At 33.0% G+C, this 22,851-nt stretch overlaps 3 protein-coding genes across 5 annotated transcripts; 2 read left to right on the forward strand and 1 right to left on the reverse strand.

The window, feature by feature from the left end:
- The first annotated feature begins 5,228 nt into the window (after positions 1 to 5,228).
- LOC110823873 (protein BASIC PENTACYSTEINE2-like) lies at positions 5,229 to 7,472 on the forward strand. 3 transcript variants are annotated; one of them, XM_022054367.2, is made up of 2 exons: positions 5,229 to 5,464; positions 6,362 to 7,472. In XM_022054367.2, the coding sequence occupies exon 2, from the start codon at positions 6,367 to 6,369 to the stop codon at positions 7,207 to 7,209; it is 843 nt and encodes a 280-aa protein (XP_021910059.2). In that variant the 5' UTR covers positions 5,229 to 5,464; positions 6,362 to 6,366; the 3' UTR covers positions 7,210 to 7,472. The 3 variants fall into 3 exon arrangements, with proteins under 3 accessions (XP_021910059.2, XP_021910060.2, XP_088070127.1); XM_022054368.2 differs by lacking the exon at positions 5,229 to 5,464 and adding an exon at positions 5,471 to 5,574; XM_088214001.1 differs by lacking the exon at positions 5,229 to 5,464 and adding an exon at positions 5,579 to 5,597.
- Positions 7,473 to 9,290: 1,818 nt separating this feature from the next.
- LOC110823647 (putative clathrin assembly protein At1g25240) lies at positions 9,291 to 10,810 on the reverse strand. The gene has a single exon (XM_022054085.2). It carries the CDS (start codon positions 10,721 to 10,723, stop codon positions 9,587 to 9,589), a length of 1,137 nt encoding a protein of 378 aa, XP_021909777.2. The 5' UTR covers positions 10,724 to 10,810; the 3' UTR covers positions 9,291 to 9,586.
- A 3,797-nt stretch (positions 10,811 to 14,607) lies between these two features.
- On the forward strand, positions 14,608 to 22,478 carry LOC110823649 (uncharacterized). The gene is made up of 2 exons (XM_022054087.2): positions 14,608 to 15,363; positions 21,856 to 22,478. Exons 1-2 carry the CDS (start codon positions 14,785 to 14,787, stop codon positions 22,459 to 22,461), a joined length of 1,185 nt encoding a protein of 394 aa, XP_021909779.2. The 5' UTR covers positions 14,608 to 14,784; the 3' UTR covers positions 22,462 to 22,478.
- Positions 22,479 to 22,851: the final 373 nt, after the last annotated feature.

Raw genomic sequence — 22,851 nt, forward strand, 5'->3', positions numbered from 1 at the left:
ACAGATAACTCATTGTCACTCATATGAGCCAAACGCAGATGCCATAACTGATTCTGATTACTGCTCCCTGATGCTACAATAGTTTTTCTTGAAATTACATTTCCCTGAAGAGCATACAATTTGTATTCTAAATTGTCTTTCATGAGTACCTCAGATCCATTACATACTTTAAGAGTATCATTCTCTGCATGATACTTATAACCCCGAGTGGCCAATGTAAAAAGAGAAATTAAATTCCTCTTCATCTGAGGAACATGCCAACACTCAATAATTCTGATGATACCATCAAACATTCTTAATATGATATTATCAATCCCAGCTATAGATAACGAGCTGTCTTCTCCCATGTATATGGTAACATTATAATCAAGAATTCAGGAGTTCTTTTTATGATTTAAATTCACAGATAGAACTGCTCCAACACTACTACTATTACTATCATTAGAATTATTCATGTCAAATATATTAGCAAAACTCTCCTGCTCATTTTCTCTCTTCAAATAGGACAATCTTTTCAAAAGTGACCATTCTCCCCTCACTCAAAATAGTTTTCATTTTTATCTCTAGATTTTGATTTGTCTCTTCTTTGTGTCTTTCCCCTATTTACCAAACCTTCCCTTTTGTCTTATACTCAGTAAAGTTCTTTTACAACTCTTTTAATTTTAGTGCATTGCTAACATCATCTTGTGAAATACTAGTTTTCTCATACAATAGAGTATCAATATAAGTCTCATAAAAAGATGGTAAAGAACACAGAACAATTAATGTCTAATTCTCATTTTTAATTTTAATATCTATGTTATTCAGGTTCATAATTAAAGAATTAAACTCATCAAGATGTTGTTTAATGGATGTACTTTCACTCATTCTGAAATTGTATGGTATTTTCTTCATATAAAAGCGGTTAGTCAGCAATTTTATAGAGTACAACTCTTTAAATTTCATCCACGCAGCTGAAGCTAAAATTTCTTCAGCAATCTTCTACAGAACATTGTTATTAACACTCATAAAAATTGCACATAAGGCTCTATCATACATATTTGTCTTTTCCGACTCTCTCATACTCTTAGGATATCTTTCTTTAATTGCCCCCACAACTTTTGAAACTAGAGATTATCTCATTATAATCTTTTATAGACTGAAACTTGTACCACCATCAAACTTTTCTATTTTATACCTTGTGGATGTCGCCTAGAATCCCTAGACTGTGCACTAAAAAAACAAACAAAGAAAAAAATTTGTCGAAAAATAAAAAACCATTCCCAGGGAGTCATCACTGCACAGAAAACCATCAAATGCGACCACTGAGTGTAATAGCCTAAACTCTCATCCAAAGTCTTGAACGAATGCCCACAATGTTATGATGAGATAATCAATAAGAATATTTCACACAACAAATCTTAAAATAATAAAAGTACATATCTTGCATACGTAACTCAAAATATTCAATATCTATGGGACATTTTTAATTTCTAAAATAAATACTTGCTAAAAATGAAATAATTAACATGAAGTACTATTCGAATTAAAATAAAAATTAAATAATTTCATAACAAGTTTCTCACTATTCAGGAGTGAGACTCTGAATATCTTGATATGAAAAAATTGAATAATAAATAGGGTGAGCTTAATATGTTCAGTGAACATATAAGTACCAACAAATAATCAGATAATATGTTCAAGTTGGTAGAAACATAAACTATCGACAGAGAGAGTTAAAAATACATTTTTCTTTAATTCAGAAAACACGTAGTATCTATACCCTATTCACTCACCAAATCTTTTGAATCAGTTTATTCAGTAACTATTTGGAATTTCTTATTTTAGTATCATAACTCAGGACATAAATAGTTCAATAAATAACATAATTCAGTATTTAATATCCCAATCTAATCGGTTTATATTAATTCAGTATTTTAGTATTGTAAACTTTACTCATAGCTTCCTTTTCATTCCTGTCAGTTTATATCTTAATAGGAATAGTTTCATCACGCGATACCATTTTCACCAATATCAACGAGAGTAATAAGGATCCCCTCTACCATGTGAATACGTCACAATTCAGTTCATAGTTTACAGTACACAGTATGTAGTTTATAGTTTCACAGTATTTATCGTTTTGCCACATCTGACTAAAGTCGTAATCACAAGTAAAGTTCACCACAGTCACATGTTAAAAGACTACACACACACCCATTCCTCGATGATACCGGTTATATGAGTTTTATACATCTTTTAATATTTATTTATTTATTTCAACTTACTAATAAATTTTTTAATTTTATTATTTAATATTTCTTACACCTGTAATACACATACTATGAATATTCATTACCTTAGACTTTTCTACATATTCTTAATATACTTACAATTGTATAATAAATAGTATATATACGAATTAAGTTATAAAATATAGCAAAATAATTTATCAAAAATTTTAATAATATACATAAATAAGAATAAAACAATCAATAATAAAATTCAATCGGAATCCTGCACCTAATTATCAATTATTAAACGTAATAATTTTAATATCTTAAAAAGATTAAACTATATTTGTAAGTGCTTACTCACTTACCTGATTTCTACCTAAATCCCTTTCGTGAAATTATCTCTGAGATAGAAGATGAACATGTTGCAGTGATATGTGTATCGAGTTGGTAATGAATTGGTAATCTCCTAATTTCAAACATTCGTGTTTAGACTTATTCCTAATTTTAAACAAACAATTCATTACATTAAAGTTAAATATGATTAATTAACCTTAAATTTAAAATGGTAAACCATCAGGATTTTTGAACTCACCTAACCGAACTGGGTTCTTAAGACTCACTATGCGCAACCACCGGAAGTCTGCACGCCTCCACACGCGCCGTCACTGGATCGTTGTGTGCCGTTGCCGCTCACTGCCAATCGTTGCTGCTTGTCGCTACGAATCGACCAGAATTAACCATAGAACGCTTTACGCCCTCAGATTCGGCACAGATCTGGTGGTACCATGTCAAAGCATGCTCAAGAACGCGAAGTCACACTTGGCCACCACCACAGGTTCTTCTTCTCCCGTCCCACCGTCGTGCGCAGCACCGGCTTCTCCTTCTCCTTTTTTCTTCTTTTTCTTCCTCTCCTCTCTTGGTTGCTGAATAATGGTAACTGCATCCCTTCTCTTTCTCTCTTTCTCTCTCTCTCTTCCTACACTAATCTCATTCTCTCTCTTCACACAGCCCACTTTTTTTATAAGGAGGAGCGAGAGGAGTCCTGCACGACCTTTCTTCCTCAGCATGCAGGTCCCATTTTCTTCTTTTTCGACCAGTGTGCCTCTGCCTCTTTCATCTTCCCCGACCAGAGATAAACACGCCTCTGGTCTTTTTTTTCTTTTTCCAAAATAGAGCTATTTTGGAGTTTCCCAAAATGGACATTGTTTTAGTCTATTACACTGGAACATCGCACGCGCCTCTATTCGCCGCCACGCGCCTCCACGCGCTATCATGGGCGTGGCCATCGGAGTTGTCACGCACCGCCGCCGTCTGCCACTTGTCATCGTTGGAAATTACCAAACAAATGGATCTAGTAAAAACGCGTTGAAAAACTGCTAAGAACACTGTAAATCAGACCTCGCACACCGGGCACCGCCGCGTTGGTTTGTCTTCTTTGGCATGCATTCTCTCTCACCGGCTTTGGTTTCGCGCGTAGACAAGCTTAGACAATGCGGAGCCGCCTTTGGTTTCTCTTCTCCAGCCCTCCTATTCAAGCAAATTAGTTTTTTTTGTTGTGAGCCGCCGCACATTCAAACTTTTCTGTTTCAGATCTGGTTTTGACAGTCGCCACTCGCGCAAACTAGCTTTCTCCCTCACGATCTAGTCGAACATATATGAATACGGACCATTTCGTCTCTTTAAGCTGCGTCGTTCGCTGTTTGACCTCTCCGTGCGGTTCACCTTCTTCAGGTCGTAGTGAACACACAGAAAAATAAATAAATTTAATTTTTCTTTCTTTACTGACTAATCTACTTTTTCTAACTTAGTTCAAACCTGAGCTCTGATACTGCTTGTTGGGAAAAATTAATCCCTGAAATATGCACAATCACACCAAAATAAAAACAAGAAAAAAAAAAAGAATATAAGAATTTTACGTGGTTTGATAGTGTGCTTACATTCACGGATAAGACCGATAAGAAAGAATTTCACTATATAATTTGCGAGTATATCACTATTAGGTTAACAAATTTATTTATAGAGAGATTAGTAAATTTTTTTCATAAATTAAAACTCTTTAGGATATATATCAAATATTTTTCAAAATAAATACAAAGAAAATTTATATAAATTATCCCTCGTAATATAAATAAATAACCAAAATAAAAAATACATCAACACATATACAATTAGGAACATCTAATTTTTGTTAAATGTTTCCACGGCAAAGGTACAAATAAGATTTGATGTAAGTTTTCATGAAAATTATTTAACTACTATTTAGTGACTAAAACAAAAGATTGATTAGTTCTATTTCAATACCTTACTAGTTTATATATTGGTATAACTAATCCTCGTTAGGCTTTAAAAAAAGTGATGTGATATATTTATTTTCATATTTGGCACCTCAAATTCTTGTCTAATTATTCTAAAAAAATCTTATCTAATCGCGCACTTAATTAGTTATGTAATTAAGTTTAACGTAACTGAAGCACTGAATCTACCTAAACAAAAAGTGAATAAAAAAGAAGATAAATTCATTTTTATTTTTGGGGGGTTAAATATAAAAATAAAATGGTAGTTAATTAATTTATCATGTTTGTCCACATCAATTTCACATTTTTGTGTTCACTGGTGAGAAGAAAGGGAAGGTGGGAATCTAAATATTGAAAGAATTAATTGAAAATTATTTTTTTATAGAAGTAGGAAAAGTAAGACTCTAAATTAACAAGAGAATAAAAAAATAAAGTGGGTATCTAAAATTTTATACACAGAGGATAAGAAATAAGCTTTTGTTGTCACATGGCATATGCCCTACACGCCCAACAGCGGCCAAAACAGAGCGAGAGAGAGAGACATATGTAATGTACTTATATATATATATATATATATATATATATCTTTTAGATTTTCTTTATTTTTTGTTTTTAATTATTATTATTTTGATAATTATTAAAATAAAAAAATAAGTTTGACATATTTATCTTTATGTTTATATATATATATATATATATATATAACGCTTTGATAGATACACATTTTTAGGTCTTTCTCTTTCTCTTTCTCTGTCTCTCTCTCATGTATTCGCCCTTTTCTCTCTCCTCTCTCTTTCGTTCTCTCTCTTAGGTTTCTCTCTCCTCTCTCATCTTCTCTCAGGTTTCTCTCTCCTCTCTCCTCTCTCATCCCCTCTCTCTCTCTCTCTCTCTCTCTCTCTCTCTCTCTCTCTCTCCCCCCAGAAGGGCAAAACCTTAAAGTCCCGTTTACACCCCCAAGTAAGTTTTCTCTCTCCTCTCTCTCTCTTTCTCTTTCTAAAATTTGAATATATGGGGTCCTTGTACTATTCGGCCTTCCCATTCGCTTATAAACATATGTGCACTCGCAGGTGTTGTTGTGAATGTTAATCTTGTAATATTTTATTTGCTATTTCTCATCTTGTTGTGTAGATCTGCATTTACGGGTTGCAGATTTTGAAACCCTAATTTGGTTAAATGTTTTACTTTTGGGGAACTGGAATTAATAGATCTGGAACTAGGGTTTTAGTTGGGATCTGTTTGGTTTCTGAAAATTTGTACCTTTTCTAGAAAAAAGATCGTTTGTTTTGATTGCAAACTCAAAATTTTCTATTTTCGTTTATTAGTGTGTTAAAATTTTCCCCCATTTAGTTTCCGGTTCTTAATTTTTTCCCCATATCTTAGATCCGGTTGAAATGAAGGTGTTTGGATTGATTGAGATAGGGTTTTCATTTTTTGATAAAAATGTCATGGGTAATTCGATTCGACATTTGGTTTTCTCATCTTCTCTTTTCTATGTTTCCGACCGGAAACTTAAGCATTGTTTGGCAAATTGCTCAACCATTTTTGGGCCTATTTTCCTGGGTGCAATGTGGTTTTCTTTGTTGGAGGGTTATATCTGATCGGATCTGTGTATTTGAGAAGCATTTTGTTAAAGATTTACCTTTGCTGCTTGTTGACGTGTTTAATGCGTTATCTTTAAGAACTTTGCTTTGTTCATACGCTTGGTTTTCGTCTTCACTTTTCATCTCCACTTTCTTAGTCTTTGTGAACTGTTTGGTAACCGAATGATTGAAGACGGATTGCTATGTCATTAGTGGGTAGGTTTAGACCGTAAGAGAAGCTTAACGTTTCTGCCATTGTTGTTGCATTCTGTAGTTCTCATGGATGATGATGCATTGAACATCCGCAATTGGGGTTACTATGAGCCCTCCTCATTTAAGGGGAACTTGGGTCTGCAGCTCATGTCTAACATGGCAGAGCGGAATACCAAGCCCTTTTTACCTGGTAGAGATCCCAGTCTCATGGTTGGTGGCAATGGGACATTCCATCCCCGTGATTGCGTTGTTTCTGAAACTCCTATGCCTATGAATTATGCTTGGATAAACCAGCATAGAGACAAGTTTTTTAACATGATCCCGGGCAATACTACCAATTATAATGTCCTTCCAGAGACTTCCAGTGCTCAATCCATGCAGATTTTGCAGCCACCACCCAGTTCATCAAGGGACGAGAGGGCGGTGGGTAGAATTGAAGAACCTGTTCCTAATAAGGAGGGTGCTCAGTCGAAGAAAAGACAGAGTAGTGGTGCACCCAAAACCCCAAAAGCAAAGAAGCCTAGGAAGCCAAAAGATAATAACAATCCTACAGTTCAACGTGTGAAGCCAGTGAAGAAGAGTATGGATGTTGTAATAAATGGGATTGATATGGACATTTCTGGGATCCCAATTCCAGTTTGCTCTTGCACTGGAACTCCACAGCAATGTTATCGATGGGGCTGTGGTGGTTGGCAATCTGCTTGTTGTACTACTAATGTGTCAATGTATCCATTGCCAATGAGCACCAAGAGACGCGGTGCAAGAATAGCTGGACGGAAGATGAGCCAAGGTGCATTCAAGAAGGTGTTGGAGAAACTGGCTGCTGAAGGTTATAACTTTGCTAACCCAATTGATTTGAGGACTCACTGGGCTAGGCACGGTACCAACAAGTTTGTCACTATCAGGTAGGTTCACTGTTGTTGATTCTCATCATGAGACTCCAGTTCCATGCGGTCTGCTTCATATGTATATACATCGGTGACCTTTTGCGGAGATCTTTTGGGTACTTTGTTAGGTCATGAGCTTTCACAGTCATGATACATGTTTTTGAATTCAGACATGGGTTCTTTCAAGTTGTTAATTTTCGTTTCTGCATGTGTTATAAGGGCAACCAGTAATTTCTGGGCTCCTCCAGGATTTAGGATGTGAATGAGTTTTTATTTTCTGGATCATTCTCGGGTTTTCATTCAACCATCCTTCGGTCAAATTTTATCAAACATTAGCAGCTGAATGCTTCTTTTGCCCTCTGTTTATTTACTGACTTGCAATGACAAATTGTTTAGTTATTGCATTAGTTGAAACAATTCACTGATGCAAGTGAAATTTGAATTACATTTCTTTCATGTTGGATTTTGTTTCTACTATCAATTAGTTGTACGGGGTATATTGAGGTTCTATTTAATAGATTCAGACTACTTTGAATAAGTATGGTAAAGGGTTAATGTTTTTACCTAATGTGTCATGATTGATTTGAGAAAGGTGGTGAGGACAAGTGATTTCTGGGAATCTAAGCATCAAAGATGTCTTCCTAATTCGGTCGGCCATTTAGATAGAAGCCAAGTTATTGATCTGTTGTACTGTGATTGGTGTTTGTGTTAACTCATGGAAACTATGAAAACAAATTGGCAATTTGGATTAGAAACAAGTTTATTGATCTGCGTAATGGAGTTGTTTATTATTTAACTCATAGAGTTAGTTATTGTATTCAGTCAAATATTTGATAGGCATGTATTTAGCTTTAGATTCTACTTGATTAAGATGTTCAACTTGAGCTTATTTAGATAATCAAACTTGTGTTAGATATAATGACTGTATATTTTCATCTGCCCTTTTTTCCTAATTGATCTTGGTTGGTGGCGGTGAGGCATTTAGTTAAGTAGTGGAGTTGGGAGAACTCTCCTTCCACCATTCAATTCCTAATATGTGGAATTATAAGTTCTTTTGTTCTTGAATTTTTTATCACTTCGATGCTCATTTTCAATTTATTTGTTCCTAACACATTCGCGGCCGGCTCAATGTTGATTTTAATTGCTAAATTTTGCTATTGACTGGTATTAAATATAGTATATCTTTTGAATTTTTTTAAAAAATTTGTTACTCAAAATTTAGGAATTAGCTGTGACGTTCATATGTGTTATGGCTTGCAGTAAATGCTTGATATTTTAAATTTCTTTAGTTATTTAAGTATGATTTTTTTTTAAAAAAAAAAAAAAATTTGTATTTACATTACGAATTCAATTCGAAACTATATTGTTAAATTTAAATAGTTATAGACAGTTTATTTTAGAAGAAATAGAGTGCATATGTTTGATATAAATTATTTTAGTTTAGTAGTTTTTTTTTTTTTTTATAAAACTATTATTGTTTTATACAATTCTTATGGCTATATGAAAATTTTAAATCAGTAGAATAACAATAACTTTGAAATTACTGTTAATTAATAGTGATTAATATGATATTTAGTATTTTGTGAAGTAGAAGTTACCAAAGAAAAATTCAGCTTGCAATTATGTTGTAGTTTTATATTCTGAAGGTAACAGAAAATCGCATTTTAAAAAAAAGAAAAACTATAAAAAAGGTCATGTAAACCTTGCAAATTATTTTCAGTATCATTTAGAATATATATATATATATATATATGTAAAAGATAGTAGGCAAGTAAGATTGTAAAAGGTAGAGACCACAAAATTATTTAGTGTTATATGAATGATTGTAAATATTAGACTAGATAACCCTTTACATTATTTTGTGATAAATAGTGTTTAAATAAATCACACGATAATATTTGCAGTATAAAAATATACCTTTTTCTTTAAAACACTTTTAGTTTAATCTGATTTGACTCTGTTTAGAGCATAATTTTATACTCGTGTTTATTTCATTTTAAATTAAGTCTATAGTTTCAAATGGGAATTTCAATACACCAAAAAAAGGGATACAGAGAAATGAAAACCACCTCATGATTTGATTTCATTTTCTTTCTGAGTAGAAGCAAAAAGTCAAATGAATATGCCATTTAATTCCATTACATATTATATATGTCAAGTTGACTTTCATGTCATCATCTTTTTTTTCCTTTGACAGAGAATTAAATAACAAGATCTTCGACTCCAGAATGTTTAACCCCTCTAATTATGTCTCAGTTTTTCTTGATCAGTGGCCTGTTAATCATGCATGAAGATCAAATTTTCTGCAAAATGAAATTAATTTGCTTGCAGAGAGCAGTTGTTAATCAAGTAATCCATTAACAGGCCAGAGAGAAAGTATCCAATTAACCCAAATTTTACTAGAAACGAATGAAATCTGGAATATCATCATAGTTTTTATAAGCAGGTTCGTCCACAGGTACAAGAGGTAGAAGAAGATGATCTACAGAGGCTGCAGAAGGAGTTTGCCCTGTTTCCTTGGAATGATCTCCATTTGAATTCAAATTTTCTTCATCGAACACCTCCCATTTCTCTGTTATTATCGTCTTCATCATCGACTTCTCTTTCTGATCTCTCACCTGCTCCTTCTGTTCAACAATGGCCTTATCATCTACTTTCATGTCCGATTCCTTCATCTCTGTCTCTCCATTTATTATCCTTTCGAGCTCACGTATGTCTTCTTCAGGTATCTGGGTAACTTTTGGGAACTCATTCGCGTTCAAAACCCCAAAATCTTTGCAAAATTCGAAGTAAATGGAGATATCATCCGCTTGCATGGTTGCCTTTTGAAGAACCTTAAGCGCCATGGCTGCTTCAAGTTTCCCAGCCGAACATATTCTTACCAGAACATTGGCGACCGCACTGCAAATTCTGCTGTAAACGTCGAATAACTCAATGATTATACAATCCATGGCTTCAAGAATCAGGGTGGTTTTCATGTTATCGGCAAGAGGCCTTATCTGAAGCAGAGTATCAAGCAGAGACTGCCATTTTTGAAGCCTGACAAGCTCCTGCGACATTGGATCTCCACTCTGTTTCGCTTGATCTCGCAAAAGGGCAGATCTCTGGTCAAGAAAAGCAAAATAAGCGCGAACAAAAGCGTTGAAACCCCACACCTTGCATGCTCTGTCATGGCCGTCGCTGAAATTTGAGAGATCAAAAGGCAAACGACCAATCCCTAGGAGAGCAGGAACCTTACAACAGAAGACGCCATGCATGAGCATCAACCCCTTGAGCGCAACGATCCAGCTTCTGGTTTTCTGCATGCGGGCCGAGAGAGCCCAAACGAGAGGCTTGATGTTGAGCGGAGAGGTGCGAATCCAAGCAAAAACTCTCTGGGCATTTCTGTAATCGACGTAATGCTCATTGTGACTCGTCGCTTTGATGATCGCCGATTCAAGATCGGGATTTCTAAAGGACGTTCGTCGGGTGAAACCAGCGGCGAAGAGGCTGCTCTGGTCTTTGATAGCACCGGCAGCCCGCTTCCATAGCTTCATTTCCCGAGCTATTCTGACTCCACCAAGTTGTGGGGCAAATGGGGTTTCCCTATTTTAGCTTTCTCAGACCCTTGCCATTTTTATTTTTATTTTTTTCTTTTCTTAAATTTATTTCTGTTTGGTGTTAATCAAAGCCATTAATTGGTAATGGAATATACGTGTGTAAAAAATGGTAGCATACCAGAAAACAGTTGACCCAAGTTATTTTAAAGGGTTTTATAAATTATTTTCTTTTTCTGGCGGCGAGATTTTGATTTGCTTGCGAAGTATTAATCAGTGCCGCGGCGGCATGACAACTTATTTTGAGGCTGTCAAACTAGAGGACACGGCTACTTAATACATGGAGAACACATATATGTTTTATATTAATAATGTGACTGGTGACTGATCTTATTAGTGTTTTAAATAAACTTTGTAATTATGATATTAGTGTTAATCCAATTTCATTTTCTTTTCGGCCCACTTCATAAGCTTAAATTGTCTTAGACTCAAGCTCCGACGTCTAATCTAATCCAGATTTCCTAAGTATTAAAAGCCTCATTATAACCCAAACTCATTCTCCATTAAACCCCACTCAGTTTAAACCTAAATGCCACGCCCATAGGAAAGATGAAACTGAGGCCGTAATTAATGGCCATTGTAGGCCCAAATCTAGTCATTAGTTCTTTAAAATTTTTTCCCTTTTTTTTAGCCCAATTCATTTAAAAAACTAAACCCATTTTTAAGACCAACCTATTTTTTCTTATATCCAAAACTAGTCCAACCCAGTTCAACCTTGTTAACCGAAGCCCATTCTCCATTAACCCCATTCAGTTTAACCCAAATGTCCAGCCCATATGAAAGAGGAAACTGAGCTCGTCCTAATAAACATTTTAAGCCCATATCTAGCCTTTCCTTCTTTTTAAAATAATCCCTTTTTTAAGCCCATTTTTTCTTAAACCCAAGATTAGTCAAACCCAATTAAAAGCCTAGCCTTAACCTTGTTAACCCAAGCCCATTCCCCTTATACCCCAGATTTCCTAATATTTAAAAGCCTTATAATTATTATAGCATAGGCCATTTGGGTAACCAGTTTCCTTTTCTTCGTATACCTGAATTATTTTAGACCTAAGCTCACGCATTTTAATTTTTTCCTTTTTAACTTAAACCCAAATTAACCCATTTTATTCAAACAAATCTAATTAACCCACTTCCAGCCCAAAAAGTAACAGCGGCGAAATAGATATCCGGCAGGGAGAACACAAGAACGGAGCTTCCGGAGCCGAGAAAGGGTTTCCAAAAAAAAAAAAAAATGCAGAAGAGAAGATAAACGAGAGACAAAGCTCAGAGACAGCGGAGATTAGAATTAGACCTGCATAAAAAGGAAGCATCGACCCGAAGCAAGCAATCCAATCTAGGAGATAGAGCAGTGATTAGAATTTGTTGGGCTGGAGAAAAGCATGGTATTGAAGAAGAGGGGAGCACAACTTAAGGGATTAGGTTTGTCACTATTAAAAGTCCAGAAAGAGCTTCAAGGGGAGGGACTGAGAGTGAAAGTCGAGAGGCAACATAAAGGGCACTAAGAAGAGGGTGAGAGAAAGACGTAGAGACAGAAAAATAAAGAAGAAAACCATAATGAGCCTGTGAAGAAAGCCGAGAAATTGAGAGAAAAGGAAGGAAATATGGAGTAGATTACAGTGGATAAGCTAAATCTATCCATCCAGAATCGCAAGCTAGCAACATATTCCTACTTATTGGAAGCTGGTAGTACGTACTAACCACATAATCATATACCTACATGAATCCTTTTCATGGGACCCTCCAAAATCTGTAAAACAGCAACCAATCTGGGATGATAGCTTCTTTGTGGTTTTATTCAGATTTAAACAAAATGTCTTGGATTTTTTTAAATGTGAAGAAAATTTAATTTTTTTTTGGGTATTACTAACTTTAAAAATTAATAAGTTATTGTACTTTGAAGATTTACATTTAACTCAAAACTTTTAAAATTAAATTATCATTATCTAAAAAATAAATATATTAAAAAATAAACTGTTACTGATTAAATAATTTTTTAAAAAATAAACATAAATTAAATTTAATTAAAAATTAAATTACATTTAAATTTAAACTAATAAATAAAATAAATTATAATTTTTAAAATAACCTTTCCAAGTTTGTTTTTTCTCCCTCTTTCAATGCTCACATATTTAGAGTTCAATAAAAGAACCATTGAGTTCTTTATACAACTAAGTTCCTTTCTCTATTTATGTATGTATGAGCGGAGTGCAAATGATATTAAAACATGTACTTATACACACACACAAGCACACACCCATATATATGTATATATATATCACCATATACTTTTGAAAATAAAAACAACTTTATACAATATGATGATAGCTAGAGGGCTCAATATTACATAAGAGTAAATATGATATCAATATTGTTTTAACTATTACTTGGTAAATTCATAAATTACTAAATATAATTTTAATTCAAACTAGATTCTTAAAAATTATAATTAAGCTGTTCATGCCTTACTAAAAAAATTTTATCGGCACCTGATGGTTTATTGTTCACTTGGGAGTTATCAGTCTTCTTAGCTTTAAATAATTGAAGGGGTTTGTTTTCAAAAATGAAAATTTGTAATTTATTATTTTATTTTTTAATAATAAGAAGGATATATATATATATATATATAACCACTTCATTAACTACCAGTTACAAAATAACTTCTCCTTAATTTGCGTATTTTAGAACTTAATCAATTATTGCGTTTGTCAAATCTGAATTCTTCATCATTAAGTCTTCAGTCTCATTTACTTTTTCTTTGTTTTTTCCACACATAATTGCCACTCCAAAATACAAAAAATAAATGCAATTATATTCACACACACACACACATATATATATAGGTATTAATGTGTATATAGAAGCGTTATAACTTACACTATCAACAGGCTGTATGAAAAAAAGCGTGACTCCCTGTCTACAACTTCTTTTTACTTCGAAGACATCAAAAAATTTTGGCTGTTTTCTCCTTCCTTTTTGTTTTTTTTTTTTTTAAATATATATATATATATATATATATTTCAAAGTTAAAATAGGAAGTAAATATAAATGTATATATACTAACATATTTAGAGAAATAGAGAGAGATGTGCATTAAAAACATTAATTTATTTGGATGGTATTTATTAAGTGTTCCATTTTCAATTTTCTTTTGGTAAAAAAATATGGAAAAGAAATCAAAATTTAAAATACATTAATTATATTTACATAATTGATAAAAACAAAACACTTAACAATATAAATATAAGAAAAAGAAAAAGAAAAGTAATTTGGCACATCCACTTAAATTTATTGAGCTTAAACGATATAAATCAGATTTAGAGCTTATTAATTATATTCTCATAATTTATAATTAATCTTTTAAAAAATATTTGATTAATTAAATTTAAAATGTAACTGTAGTTATTTTTGCAGATTTTGTCATCATTAATCACATAATAAACTTTTAAATAAGGACACAGAAAATACGAAAGAAAGTGTAACTGACAGGTCCACTTAAAATAAATTATAAAAAATTTTAAAATACATTATTAAAAACCAGTTAATTATTTTGTTATAAGGTAAAAATAAAGAATAGAAATGGAAAAATTTATTGCCGTTGTGAATTTAAATTGTTGAAGTTAAATATAAAGTTTTGCTAATTATATTTACTGAGACAAATATTACAAGAAAACAGGGGGAAGTAAAATCAAAACTGCTGTGTCATCTTAAAACAGTGTGAGTTCAAATGGTTCTCTCTTTAAATTTTTTTTTTTTTTTTAAATGACAATTTTGCAATTTCATGCATGCATCAACTTTAGCACCCCCCCTCCCCCCTCACAAGGCACCACAGGCTTTGTAACCGTCTCTCTATTCCTGACACCGCCTCTCACTGGCTGACACATCACCACCTCACCCTCCCCCATTCTCCGCTCTCACTCTATAAAACAGCGGCTAAGCTCACATGGACTTCAGACCAACCCACCACCAACCCTAAAAACCAGTTTCTTACAAAGCTACCCCCAATGGAGACCCAAGTTTACATGGAGTGCAATCGAAACCACGCCGCCCATCTCGGTGCTTACTCACTAGACGGCTGCCGCGAGTTCCTCTCCCAAAACGAGGATGAGTACTCTTGTGCAGCCTGTGGGTGTCACCGAAATTACCACCGCCGTATCCCGCTAATCGACCTTGAGACCGAGCCGGTGCCGGTCACCGTCGAAGACGGCGAGGGGAGTGGTGGCCGTGGTCGTGGACGTCGTCTTGGACGGCAACGTTTTAACTTCAGCCTTCGGGTCATCAAGAATATCGCCCGCTTACGTGGCGAAATGGTCCGGAGTGAGCGCCCCCAGCCCCCAGCCCCTGTGCCGGCTGACCCTCTGGGGTTCAGGGCCAGGCCCAAGAAGGCGAGGTTCACCGTGGCTCAGCGTGAAGCGTTGCTGTCCTTGGCCCAGAGGCTCGGGTGGAAGATGAGGCACAGGGGTCATAAAGCCGAGGTGGATCGGGCCATCAGCGAGATAGGCGTGTGTCGGCGCGTCTTCAAGACTTGGCTCTACAACAACAAGAGGTTTTACCATGTCCGTGAAGCAGCCTCCTCCTCCCATACCCCATAGATGGATTTTACACCGTCTCTGTGTTTGTTGTGTAACTTGTTGTTGATTAGGGTTTCATTTGTGTGCTGTATTTTCTCTTTCCTGGTTGTATGCAGCTGCTTAATTTCTGTAATCCTTGTTAGTTTGGGGTCTTTTGTTAATGGAGTATCGTTTTGTTTCTGTGTTTAATTTTGATTTCTTCTTGCTCATGATTCTGATTCAATCCCAAAAATGCAAACAATGGAGTTCAATCCTTGTGACTGATTTGTCTAACCTAATTAAGACCGTTTTCTAGTCTCTATCCCAGAGACTAGAAAACGACAAACAAATGAAAAAGTAAGTATTAGGAAAGCACATAACCGTAGCCAACAAGTTGAGAGTGGTTAAACCTGGAAGAATCAAATTTGAATTTGTTTAATTTCTTCTAATTTAGCTTAATTATTGTATTCTAAGTGCCTTCATCCGGACAACACAAACACATGTACTTCGCTCAGAATAAAATTGAACAAACACTCATTGTAAGGCAATAGGCGTATTGGGTTTGGTATGATAAAGAGATAGATTATTCCAGAAAGATAATCATTGCATATATATATATATATGTGTGTGTGTGTGTGTGTATAAAATATAGATATATATATATATATAACCGGCCATCCTTTATTGCGTTATTACCGTTTCTGGTGTAACTCTTAGTCATAAGGCTTCACAACTACCAAAAACAAAAACAATATCTTCTTAAATGTACATTGAGCACTTCTCTAGCTAAATGCTGGAAATTAATATATTTTTTATCTAGTAATAGTTCATTTTTTTAATAATAAATTACATAACAAAATTAATAAATACTTAATGAAATTAGATATTCATAATTACCTTATACTTTCATAAAGAAAGAGGTTTCATTAGAGTTTAAACATTAATTTTTGTAATATTGTTCCATAGGCAATGAGAAATGCATTTGAAGTAGTTATGCTAACTCATCTTATGTTAATGACTACATGTAGAACACAGTATAAAATACTCCGGTAACCCTTATGCTTAAAACTCGTAAAATTATTAGGGTTTGCAATTTTTTTAACAGTATACATATGATAAATAACCACAAAACCCTATAATAAAAAAAGCAAAAGTGTTGGATCGATCCACATAACTAATTCTCTAAAATAACAATTATGATTTATAGATAAACTTTACTATCTCTAAGATTCACTTTTTTAAGTAGACACACGCGTGGAATAAATTGAACAATAATTGTCTGACAGTTTCTAAATAAACGACAAAAAATAATTTTAGAACAGCATATCTATCTAAATAAGCGACAAAAATTAATTTTATAACTATATCTAAATAAACGACAAATATCTATAATAAAGAAATAAAAAGCATTAAACTAATATACAATTTCTCTAAAGATCTGTTAGATATATTTCTATATGGAATAATTATGGCTATATAACAGTAATTCTCTTAATTAACTGTCATGTTTTTTATTTGACAAGTTCTCTCTTTTTCTAATTGCAAATGTTGCTAGTGGATAATTTAAAATGGTGGACGAGGTTGTAAGAGCACGTGTAACTATCAATTTTTTGTCAACTGCCTCAAGTTGGGAGTAATCATTTTATAACATATGGAGGAGGGTTTACTTTGATAGGGATAATACATAATATATTTAGTATTCGCTATGTATGTTTTTGCATGCATTTGCGTTCAGTTTCTGGATTTTATGATTCTACTTCAATGAGCCTCAATTTTTTTATTGTACATAAGAAAAAATAATTAATTCTCTTAATTTATTGTCATATATTTTTCTAGGTTATTTTCAGCACGATACGATTTTTTCAATATGATTCTTTCTTGTATTTTTGTGTAATAATTATGAAATCATGTTTCGTAGTCTTTTTAGCTTTCTCTTTTAGGTCTTTTTTCAGACTATAAGTATTTAAATTTTTGGATGTATACCTTTGTATGAGGCATAAACTTGTTTTGCCACCATTTTCTAGGCTACACCAATCATGAGGTCAATCTCTCTTAGGTCAATTGCCAAATAAACTCTGAATCTTTAAAATCTAATTTTTTAACTAGACACGTGCGAATAAATTAAATAATAATTGTCTATAAACGACAAAAATTAACTTTAAAACTGTATATCTACCTAAATAAATGACAAAAATTAATTTTATAATTATACCTAAATAAATGACATAGATCAACAATAAAGAAACATAAAACATTAAATCGATTCATAATTTTTTTAAGGATCTGTGAGATATATTTCTATTACATATGTATATGGAACAATTATGGTTATATAACGACAATTCTCTGAATTAGTTGCCATGTTTTTTCTTTGATGAGTTCTCTCTTTTTTTAATCACAAATGTTGCTAGTTTAAAATGGTGGACGAGGTTGTAAGAACAAGTGCAACTATCAATTTTCTGTCAAATGCCTCTAGTTGCGAGTAATCATTTTATAACATGTGGAGGAGGATTTACTTTGATAGGGATAATACATATTATATTTAGTGTTTGCTATGTATGTTTTTGCATGCATCTGCCTTCAATTTCCGGATTTTAAGATTTTATTTTTATTAGCCTCAATTTTTTGATTGTAAAAAGAAACAACAATTGACTCTCCTAACTTATTGTCAAGTATTTTTTTAGGTTATTTTCAGTCAGGTGCGATTTTTTCAATATAATTTTTTTTTTCATATTTTTGTGTAATAATTATGAAATCATGTTTCGTAATCTTTTTAGTTTTCTCTTTCAGGTCTTTTTTCAGGCTATAAGCATTTGAATTCTCGGATGTATACCTTTGTTATGAGGCATAGACTTGTTCTGCCACCATTTTCTAGGCTACATCAATCATGAGGTCAATCTCTCTATGGTTAGTTTTCAAATAAATTCTGAATCTCTAAGATCTATATTTCTAAATGGACACGTGCGAATAAATTAAATAATAATTGTTTATAAACGACAAAAATTAGTTTTAGAACTGTATATCTACCTAAATAAACGACAAAAATTTATTTTATAATTATACCTAAATAAATGACAGAGATCTACAATAAAGAAATAAAAAATATTAAATTGATCTATAATTTCTCTAAAGATCTGTAAGATATATTTTTATTACACGTGTATATGGAACAATTATGGTTATATAACGACAATTCTCTAAATTAGCTGCCATGTTTTTTCCTTGACGAGTTCTCTCTTTTTTTAATTGCAAATGTTGGTAGGGGATAGTTTAAACTGGCAGACAAGATTGTAAGAGCAGGTGCAATGATCAATTTTCTATCAAATATCTCAAGTTGGGAGTAATCATTTTGTAACATATGGAGGAGGGTGATAGGGATAATACGTATTATATTAGTGTTTGCTATGTATGTTTTTTCATGCATTTGCCTTCGGTCTCTAGATTTTAATATTCTAGTTCTATGAGCCTCAATTTTTTTGGTTGTACATAAGAAACAACAACTGACTCTTTTAACTTATTATCAGATTTTTTTTAGGTTATTTTCAGTCATGTGTGATTTTCTCAATATGATTTTTATTTTTTATTTTTGTGTAATAATTATAAAATCATGTTTCGTAATCTTTTTAGTTTTCTCTTTCAGACCTTTTTTCAGGCTATAAGCATTTAAGTTCTTGGATGTATACCTTTGTTATGAGGCATAAACTTGTTTTGTCACCATTTTCTAAGCTACACCAATCATGAGGTCAATCTCTCTTAGGTCAGTTTCAAAATAAACTTCGAATCTTTAAAATTCATTTTTCTTACTAAACACATTTGAACAAATTAAATAATAATTTTCTATAAACGACAAAAATTAATTCTAGAACTGTATATCTACCTTAATAAACGACAAAAATTAATTTTATAACTATACCTAAATAAATGACAGAGATATACAATAAAAAAACAAAAAGCATTAAACCGACCCATAATTTCTCTAAAGATCTGTGAGATATATTTCTATTACACGTGTATATGAAACAAGTATGGCTATATAACAGTAATTCTCTGAATTAACTGTCATGTTTTTTTCTTTGACTGAGTTCTCTCTTTTTTTAATTGCAAATATTGTTAGGGGATAATTTAAAATTGTGGACGAGATTGTAAGAGCAGGTGCAACGATCAATTTTCTGTCAAATACCTCAAGTTGGGAGTAGTCATCTTTTAACATAAGGGGAATGATTTATTTTGATAGGGATAATACATATTATATTTAGTGTTTGCTATGTATGTTTTTGCATGTATCTACCGTCGGTTTTTGGATTTTAAGATTCTAGTTCTATGAGCCTCAATTTTTTGATTGTATATAAGAAACAACAACATACTATCCTAACTTATTGTCATGTATTTCTCTAGGTTATTTTTAGCCAGGTGTTATTTTCTTAATATGATTCTTTCTTTTATTTTTGTGTAATAATTATGAAATCATGTTTATTCTTTTTAGTTTTCTCTTTAAGGTCTTTTTTTCAAGCTATAAGCATTTGAATTCTTAGATGTACCTTTATTATGAGGCGTAGACTTGTTTTGCCACTATTTTCTGGGTTACACTAATCATGAAGTCAAACTCTCTTAAGTCGGTTTTTAAATGAACTCTGAATCTCTAAGATTCATTTTTCTAACTAGACAAGTGAAGAAAATTTAAATAATAATTTTCTGTAAATGACAAAAACGCTTTTAGAACTACATATCTACCTAAATAAACAATGAAAATTAATTTTATACCTATATCTAGATAAACAACAAAGGTCTATAATAAAAAAACTATAGCATTAGGTTGATATATAATTTTTCCAAGGATCTGTAAGATATATTTATATTCCATGTATATATAGAACAATTTTGACTATCTAACGATAATTGTCTAATATAATTAGTTGTAATTAACTGTTAGGTTTTTTTATATGCTTTCTCTCTCTCTCTCTCTCTCTCTCTCTCTCTCTCTCTCTCTCTCTCTTTTTAATTGTAATATGTTTAGGAGATAGGTTAAGATTGTGGACGAGATTATAATATCAAGAGCAATAATCAATTTTTGCTCAAATGCCTCAAGTTGGGAGTAATTGTTATGTAAAATTCTTATACATGCTCTCTCTCTCTCTCTCTCTCTCTCTCTCTAACTCTAACTCTTGCATAGTCGCAAACAAAAATAATCCATTAGAATCCTCATATATGATGCCAATTCTTGCATAATCATTCCTCTAAATCAAACCATCATAATGAATCTTAAAAAAGCGTAATAGAGGGAGGAGTCTATCCAGACTAACATTGATTACCTACTAAGTAGAATTAATCTCCAAAACAAAATAAAATTTACTCATTTATCATACAACTTTTGGATCAGCATGTGGGAGAATCCAGATTGCTTGATGTACCCATTGATTATGACTTAGACCAAATTTCCCAAATAATATTCATTAACAATGTCAAATCATAAGGATCAAGTGTATAAAGCAAACATAAGGTGCTTAAAAAGGCCCTAACAAATGTATAAATAGTTGCATATAGTGGACTCAATTTCTTGATATTGTTAACACATGTGTACTTGATAAATGATCCATATTCTAAACTTCCTCACACACAAACACAAATTAAGGTAGTCACAATGGGTTAAAATCAATAGAACTTTTTTTGTAATTAAAAAAATTAAAAAGTGATAACAGAAAAAATGAATTGAGATTATATAGAATTAGACATAGAAAGTTATTTTCAAAATTACCATATTGCTATGCTTATATATATATATATATGTATATTACTTTCTTTCCTGTTTGAAACTTTATTCCTAATTTATTTTTATCAACAATATATTTGTCTTCATAAACAAACATAAATTTTGGAAATTAAAAATTCACAATAACTTTCAAACAAAAGATGAGCTTTAATTAATATCTATCTCAACTCATTTCTTTTTGAATTTGCTATTGAAACTTACGTATTCAAATTAAAAGAGATGGTAAAAAAGGACAAGAAACGATTTGTTAGTATATGGGTGATAATTCCTATGACGGGAGTTACTCAACATCACCTTTAGACTTGAACTTTTCTTTTTACCCTCAGAGAGTTCAAAAAATACAAAAACATTCGAGGAAAAAAAAAAAAAAGGAGGATTAGACTGAACTAAACTTGCAACATGTTTCATCCTTACGCCCCTATTAACGCCAACTTGACCTCCTTCATAGACACAAAGAAGTGCATTAATCACTTTGTAACCGCTATATACGATGTATATAATACATGTATATGTATATATACACACCAGGATTCCCTAGTAAAATAAACCATTTCAAGTATACATATGAAAAAGATAGATAGAAACCAGAGCTGCGTGGCAGCTGGTTCATTAAGCCCCATAAGATTAGTACATGTGTTGCACGAAGATTTGAGCTTCATTTTTGCTCACCCTCAATATTGAAAATAAGGAGTTGGTGTATTTTAAGTCCTTTAGAAAAGAGAGAGTTGTATTCTATTTAACCATTAGCGAGGATATAGAGAGAGAGAGAGAGAGAGAGAGAGAGAGAGAGAGAGAGAGAGAAAGAGATGGAGAGAGACCTAGAGATGGAGAGAGAGCTTTACAATGAACCCGTTACTCCAAATCACGGATGGAAGCTCAACTACATCCAGATTGACGATGATGATGATGATGAAGGCTGCCATGATTACTTGTCGAGCGAGACCAGACAAGAGTACTGTGCTAATTGCGGCTTCCACCGGAATTACCACTTTTCCGTTGTGTTCGATGAACTCCAGAACGGTGCACCAGGCGGAGACGGTGATTACGACATAAATTTATTGCGAGCCGCTTGGATGCTGACTCTCCTGAGCATGCATGGCACACCTCCTTTTGAACCAGAAGCAATACGACGCCGTTCTGCTGATTCCAAGAAGAACAAGAGGTCGAAGTTCAGTGAAGAACAGAAAGACTCAATGAGAGAATTTGCAGAGAGCTTGGGATGGACCTTGAAGGACAGAAGCCGTTCAGCTGAAGTAGGCGCTTTTTGTGAAGAGATTGGGATCAGTAAGTTTGTTTTCAAGACATGGGTTAACAATAACAAGAAGTTTTATGGGGCTTCAGGATCTACTTCAAGAGCTCGTTAATGAATTACTTATCCGACATTTCTCCTTTCTCGCAAAATCAATTGTCCTTTTTTCTTTCTTTTTTTCCCCCTTTCCTTTTTCATGTTTGTATTAGCAAATGGTTTCTGTGTAATTTCGTTGTTGATTGAACTGATATCGCAATTTGCTTTAACCTCAGTAAACTCAAAAATGGTTTTAAGATTCATTCTCATCTGCTACTAATTAACTCCATGAATTTTAACATTAAGATGATCAATGGCGGACAACTGAAACAACCTGCAGTTTAAGAGCGGCGAGAAGAAATATGACCGAATATTCATCCGTCAGGCCGAAAGTAACATCCCTAGAAAGAGAGAGATTTTTTGAACAATTTTTTGAGAAAATATTATTTTATTGGCTTAAGATGGGGCC

The sequence above is a fragment of the Carica papaya genome, chromosome 2 (assembly GCF_054855325.1).
Source record: "Carica papaya isolate Zhongbai chromosome 2, ASM5485532v1, whole genome shotgun sequence".
In the NCBI taxonomy this organism is placed as follows: Eukaryota; Viridiplantae; Streptophyta; class Magnoliopsida; order Brassicales; family Caricaceae; genus Carica; species Carica papaya.